General features: G+C 41.2%; 1 protein-coding gene across 1 annotated transcript in view; it reads right to left on the reverse strand.

Annotated features, from left to right (window-relative positions):
- Positions 1 to 7,500, reverse strand: part of LOC308091088 (actin-binding LIM protein 3-like) — a gene marked incomplete at its 3' end in the record, with an annotated part of 92,886 nt that overhangs the window by 19,564 nt on the left and 65,822 nt on the right. The window contains exons 12-14 of the mRNA XM_080436425.1: positions 6,240 to 6,351; positions 4,712 to 4,819; positions 466 to 516 (exon numbers count right to left, since the gene is read on the reverse strand). Of these exons, the coding sequence (XP_080292551.1) occupies positions 466 to 516; positions 4,712 to 4,819; positions 6,240 to 6,351 (271 nt within the window). The remainder of the gene's footprint in view (positions 1 to 465; positions 517 to 4,711; positions 4,820 to 6,239; positions 6,352 to 7,500) is intronic.

Consider the following 7,500-nt stretch of genomic DNA (forward strand, 5'->3'; position numbering starts at 1 on the left):
ATAATCAAAAGCTACCAAGTAACTGGTAACTAATGTTTCAAATAATTGTAATGGAGTAAAAGTACAATATTTGCCTCTGAGATGTAGTGGAGTAGAAGTAAAAGTACTGAAATTTGGAAACACTCCAGTAAAGTGAAAATCCCTGAAAAGTGTACTTAAGTGCAGTACTTGAGTGAATGTACTTAGTTACTTTCCACCTCTGGTAGTAACAATTCGACTCCCATCCCTTGAATAACTTGACGAAACCCTCTCAATTTCTCTATTCAGAGGAAAGCGTGGAGGCCTTGTTCAATCAATCAATCAAGTTTCACTCCTTTGAAGTGGCATCGTTCTTACAAAAAGAGCGAGTCAATCTGCATTCCCATTACATAAAGAAACGTGGTGACTCTGACTCTGACAGGATATGAAAACACACACAGGGGGGAAGCTGTCAAAAAAACGGCACCACGCGGAGACGCGACTTACCTTGTCTCTTATAGATGGGAGGCTTCCTGTAGATATTGCTCTCATCGGAGGCTGGGAAGACAAATATGCAGAGTCAGACGGAGTGGGAAAAAAGAAAAGAACGGAACCGAGGACAGGAGAGGAGAGGAGGAGAGAGGAGAGGATGCCTGCTTTACATACAGGGACTCCTCAATCACCCAAACCCTCATAGAGCCTTCAACACCTTATGAGTTGCGCAAATCACAGCCCGCCGCAGCCGTAAAGGTGACAGCGTGTGTAGCAGACAAGTTATAGCAGAAGCAGTGCTGTGCATCCAGACGGCCTGATTGACACGTAGAGAGGCTGATTAAGAGTCATGCAGGCGTATTACAGAGAACGCCAGCAGATGGCAAGGGAATAAAGAACAGGGATGAGAGAGAGACAGACAGACAGACAGACAGACAGACAGACAGACAGACAGACAGACAGACAGACAGACAGACAGACAGACAGACAGACAGACAGACAGACAGACAGACAGACAGACAGACAGACAGACAGACAGACAGACAGACAGACAGACAGACAGACAGACAGAGACAGAGACAGAGAGAGAGAGACAGACAGAGACAGAGACAGAGACAGAGACAGAGACAGAGACAGAGACAGAGACAGAAAATTAAAAGAATGTTGGCTGGGACAAAGGAAGAAACAAAGCGTAATTATTAAGTGATACAAAGGAAGGCGACTTAGGAAGACAATTGACTCTGTACACATTTCCTGTACAATACTCTATAATTCAGTACTAGAAGCAAGCAGACAATATCACCAACAAAATTATATATACATATACATACATACATACATACATACATACATACATACATACATACATACATACATACATACATACATATATATATATATATATATATATATATATATACATTCATCGTGTTTTCAGAAAACAAACACAGAAGCACATAATGAGCTGTGATTATGTAGTGCTTCCACCAAAACCAGATCAATGTTAGTGCTACATCCCCGGAAACCTCAAAACAGCCAAACACTAGTGTAAACCAGAAAAAAACCATACCCCAAACAAACATCCATGATCCAAAAAAAAATAAAAAGATATGGCATGAGGCAGCACTGGGAACAGCGTGTGGCACACCAACGCTAGCCAGCGTTAGCAGTTCCATTCCCACTGGGCTATCCATACTGAAAATGCATTCAGCCATCATACTGCGAAGCACTTTGGATAAAAGCATCTGCCGAACAGCAATTTGTTAGATACAGGGAAGGGTCTCTGGCAGAGCTGACAGGGAGTTAAGCAGAACTGGAGAGAAAGAATGAGGAGCTCAGAGATGGATTGAAGGCTGGAGTAAGAGGAGGACACAATGGAGGGGAACCAAAGAAAAAAAGTTAAAAAAAAAACTACAGCCATTAACCCATTCGATCCGGGAACACATATAGGCCTATACTGTGTCATTTTAGATTTTTTTTTAGATAAAACCATTATTTTATACTTTAGGCTATTCAAAAATAGCAGATCTACAAGCTCTTAGCGCAGCACTATTTATTTCTTTTAAATCGTGAAAATTTGTGCAGATCATTTTCAACTCAAATCTTTGCTTCTGGGGATTCTACTAATGTCTTCTAAATCCTAACAGCTTTTTTATCAGTGGTTCGCAAACCTTTTTCATGTCAAGGACCCCCAAAATGATATGTATTTGTCTGCGGACCCTCCCCCCATCTCAAAATATTTTGTTCCAGGGACCCCCAGAGGCAAATATTTGAGTTAATATATATTCAAAGATTTTCACACATTTTCATTTTCTTTTTTAAAATATCAGATCTATGAGCTTGTAGATCTGCTATATTTTGAATAGCCAAAGAAAAAGTGACACAGATGCGTTCCCGGATTGAATAGGTTAAGAATAAAGAGAGCGTGAAGAACTGAGGGAGGGTTTAGGAAGAGAGATGAACAGGAACAGGGTGCAATGGAACACAGGGGAACAGGGTGAACCCAGGTAAAGCGTGACTTCAAAACAAGTCAGACTTTTTTCAGCTTTTTTTTTTAATACGCCGAAACCGAAGCTGATGAGCTGGGTCTATCCTTGCTGCTGCTCCGCTTTGACGCTGAACTTTCAACCCTGCCTGTGATTTTGACCCCTGGATCTCCACTGTTTGTTTTCATTAACCTCCGAGGTACTTTGACATAATTTGTCTCGAGAGATTTTGCCATTTCTGGCGAGAAACTCTCTTCCACGGACAATGTGTGCGCTATGTCGCTCAATTAACTCATTTGGTGCCATTGACGCGTATTCAACACGTCCATTTTTTCCAATGCCCAGAGTGCCAAAGACGCGTAACACGTCCAAACCGTGTTTTCAGTGTTTACCACAAGATGGCGCCGTTCCGCAAACCTATGAGCCACCATTTCAGGCTCAGTCATAGAGAGATCTAGGAGATCACGTGATCACAAGATCTGCTGCTCCATCCACTTCCTGGTTAGCATTTTTTGACGAGACATGCTATTTTCAACGGCCTATAACAAGCTTTCGAGGGGTCGCAATGACATTTTTTCTTTTTTTTCCGCGGAAGCACGGTGAAAGCCTCCGTGTTTGGCAACTTTTGGGGGATCGAACATACTGGATACAAATATTCTGTGACTTTTTGAAAAGGTAAAAAAAAAAGAAAAATCGCTGGCACTATTGGCAATTATTTATTTATTTACTTGGCACTTAATTGCCATCTGGTTGTGTTTGCAGTAGCTCAGAGATGGATTATAGAGGTTTGTACCGCCTAACCTCCTCAAACAACAAAGGCCAGGCAGAGCACCCTCTTTCAGTTCATTTTTTATAACCATGGTCGTGGAGAATACTTATTTCTGATTGGACCTTTGACGTGGCGGCCTCATCACTATTCCAAATTACTATACGCATAATAGAACATAGTATTAGTTCTGGCAGGACACGATAGTCTTGCCTCGTCCACTGAGCATCAAACTGATTCCTGCCCTATCAGCTGACGCTCATCTGTCAGTCTGTCTCTCTTTATAACTGCTTCTTCTTGACTATACTGTGTTCCTGCTGCAGCATACACACAAGCCTCCTTTTTATGCTCATCAGATTTGATCACTGTCATTGTCATATGTCATTGTTGCTGGGGTCCGCGGGCCAAATACATACCTAATTTTTTTTCCAAAATCCTAACAGTATGTTGCTGTATCAGTGGTGCTCCATTTTGGGGGTCCATGTCAAGCACTTGAGCTCATGATCTCATGAGCTACCATGAGCTTGTAGATCTGCTATTTTTGAATAGCCAAATACATATTAAAATGACACAGATGCGTTCCCGGTTTTAAAGGATTAATATGCAATTAAATTGTTCTTTTGTTGTTTGTCTTCTGACAAATGTGATCCGTACAGAATACAGCGATCATACTTTATATGATATACGATAATTGTATTGATGTAATTTGTCTGCCAAGGAGATGAGTCAAACATTAGTCTGGTATTCATCCATTCACTGCAAGCTCACCAAAGTCTTGAATAATCAACAGTCCCAAAGAATCCACTCCATATGGGAATAGAGGAGACAGCATTAAGTGAGTATCCGGCGAGAGGCAGATTATGTAGAGGTTAGCTGTTCAAAGGGTCAAAGGGGAAGGTCAAGAATGAAAGCCGACCAGGGGAGAGGACAGACTTTGGTGCCATAAAACATTACATAAGGCATTAGGGGCTAAGAGGAGCGTTCTTGGAAAATGGAGGGGTTAGTGTAAGGGCGAAACCCTGGTGGGAATGAGGGTATTATGGTTATGGACAGTATGGTTACTTAATGAAAAGATTAGACTCTAGGCGTGAGTTAAGGGGGTTAAGGCACACAGCAATATCTTCAGTGTTAATTGAAATTTGCAGAGAGCAGAACTGAATAAACACTGCGCCACTTTCTAAAAGTCATCATAAAGCTCATAAAAGTTCATTAAACCCGTCTGATGGACAAACTGGGCTGAATAACGCCCACCCTCAAAGCCATTTCAATATTGCGTATCTACAAGTGAACGAACAATTGTTCAGTTCTTCTCTGCTCTTATACTTTGTCGAACAACAAATATATTCTTTTTGAAAAATGTGCCATAATTGACATTCCCAAAAGTGGTTAATAACACTGGAATATTGCTGTGTTAGATGTTAGGGCTCTGAGGTGGAGAGGTTAGGGGTTGCAGCTCAAGTGATTGTTTGTTGCTGGGTTGTTGTTGTTTTTTTTAGGAATGACAGCCTACCTGGTACATGGAAATGCTTTGGGGCTTGGTAGGTGGTGGTGATGGTGGGTGTGGCAGACCTGGGGTCTAGCTGACTGTGATAGGGTGAACTCCTGCCACTCTCACTGCCTGCAGCCAGTTCCAGCCAATCACAGTGTAGGGAGAGCAAGAGAGTGTGAGCGACAGCATGACCCCGCCTCCCCAGATAGACAAACTGACACACAGACCAAGAGGATGATGAAGGTGGAATGAGCATTTCATTGATTTGGAGTGTGTGTGTGTGTGTGTGTGTGCGTGTGCGTGTGCGTGTGCGTGTGTGTCAGTGGTGTAAAGTAACCAAGTACATTTACTCAAGTACTGTCCTTAATTGAGGTATTTTTACTTTACTGGAGTATTTTCAATTTTCTGTACTTTTACTTCTACTCCACTATATCTCAGAGGCAAATGTTGTTTACTTTTACTCTACTTATTTGAAAACTTTAGTTACTAGTTACTTTGCAGATATAAACGATTACATTATAAAACATACATTAACCACTTTAGCCCTAGTCCTATTTTATAAGGCTATTTGAAAATAGACGATCTACAAGCTCACAACGCGGGGCATCGCGCCGCGTTGTGAGCTTGTAGATCTGCTATTTTCAAACATTTTAGTACTTTTACTTTTGGTGCTTTAAAGGGCAAGACCACTTTGGTAGAGGTTTGGGTTGTGTAGTTACCTTGCCATGATGTAACTCCAAAGGTGGGCAAGAAATAAAAAATAATTGCTCCATTGATTAGAAATTGATAATTCAAAATATGCTCCTCATTGACTTACATTGTACACTAAAACAGCTCTCAAAGTCACTCTTTTAGCACAAAAACGAACGCAAACAAAGTTGATTCAGACAATATAGAACATCACCAAACCCAGTACTGTTTGTTTTTTAAATAAAAATGTCAACTTCCTGTTGATTTTGCCATTTTTAATAAGTAGAAAACCCGGACTGGATCGGCGTATCCGGATCCAGATCTTCAAATAGTAAAATCAACAGGAAGTTGACATTTTTATTAAAAAAACAAACAGTACTGGGTTTGGTGATACTCTATATTGTCTGAATCAGCTATGTTTGGGTTCATTTATGTGCTAAAAGAGTGACTTAGAGAGCTGTTTTAGTGTACAATGTAAGTCAATGAGGAGCATTTTTTGAATTATCAATTTCTAATCAATGGAGCAATTATTTTTGATTTCTTGCCCACCTTTGGAGTTACATCATGGCAAGGTAACTACACAACCCAAACCTCTACTAAAGTGGTCTTACCCTTTAAGTACATTTTGATACCAATACTTTTGTACTTTCAATCAAGTACATTTTGAATTCCAGACTTTTACTTGTAACGGAGTACTTCTACATTGCTAGTATTGATACTTTTACTCAAGTAAAACATTTGAGTACTTTTTCCACCACCGTGTGCGTGTGCGTGTGCGTGTGCGTGTGTGTGTGTGTGTGTGTGTGTGTGTGTGTGTGTGTGTGTGTGTGTGTGTGTGCGTGCGCGTGTGCGTGTTTACCAGGGTGGTAGTAGTTGAGAGGGGAGCCTCCGTGTCGACTGTGTGATGGGGAGTCGGTGTATGCAGGACTGGAGGAACGCCTGGTTCTCAACTCCACACTCTCCAACAGGTCCTGGAGGTTGTTTACATACATGATTTATACAGAATGCTTACAGTAGACAGTTGTTCAATATTTGGCAATATTGTCCCTGACGTTTTTCCGCTATTAAGTGAGCAAGAGAGAGAGAGGGAGGGAGAGAGAGAGAGAGAGAGAGAGAGAGAGAGAGAGAGAGAGAGAGAGAGAGAGAGAGAGAGAGAGAGAGAGAGAGAGAGAGAGAGAGAGAGAGAGAGAGAGAAGGGACAGTCACTTGGGCCTTCATAATCATAATACCAGAGAGTGACCCATTGGAACATGGGTCACCAATTAACCAATTAAATCAATTAAATCCAATAATTCATGCCCTAACAAACTGAAGTAAATAATGTTTGTTAGCCACTTGTAAATGTATTATGAATAGTTTACATTTTGCCCCAAATAAATTAAATGCAATAACAAACTCCAATGCTCCCAAAATCTTTATAGAGATGATTAAATTGTCGTAATACCATATCAATATTGAACAATTAAAAAGGAAAAACATGAACGATGTTCAATTACACTGAATGGCCACAGTCTTGGCACAGGTAATGCAATGCAGGAGAGTAAACAAACGCTGCAGAAAACCAACAACAACACTTCTTAGGTCTGATTTAGACTGGCGATGTACAACGGTGTCACTGGCTGAAAATAACCAGTGACACAACGTGTCGCATCGCAATGTGAGCTTCTAAACTGGCTATTTTCGGCAAGCGACACCGTCATAAGGACAGCCTATACATTTGGCATTGCACCGGTGCTCTTAGATGTTAAAGAGAGCTCCTTCCCAAAAACTCAAACTCAATCTGTCACTGGAAGATGAACCCTGTCTCATCTTAAAGACGGGGTGCCGTGATTTTCAGTGATCCCCCCCCCCCCCCTAAAACATAATCATCAGGTATTATGGTTATACTAGGAGGAAGATTTTTTTCAAAAAAGTGTACAGAAATTGTTAAAATTATGTTAAATGTGGACACGCCTCCAGTTCATTAAGTATACCTGGTTCTCACCTTAGCACCTCCTCCACCACCTTAGCACCACCCACCTGTCCTAGTCCCTCCTCCTCCTCATGCCCACACCTGTTGTGTTATGATAATGAGGGGGAGGCTATGTTTTTACTATGTCACTAAAGGGCTGTTTTTCTAT

This window comes from Gymnoscopelus braueri (assembly GCF_963280865.1).
Source record: "Gymnoscopelus braueri genome assembly, chromosome: 8".
Taxonomy (NCBI): domain Eukaryota; kingdom Metazoa; phylum Chordata; class Actinopteri; order Myctophiformes; family Myctophidae; genus Gymnoscopelus; species Gymnoscopelus braueri.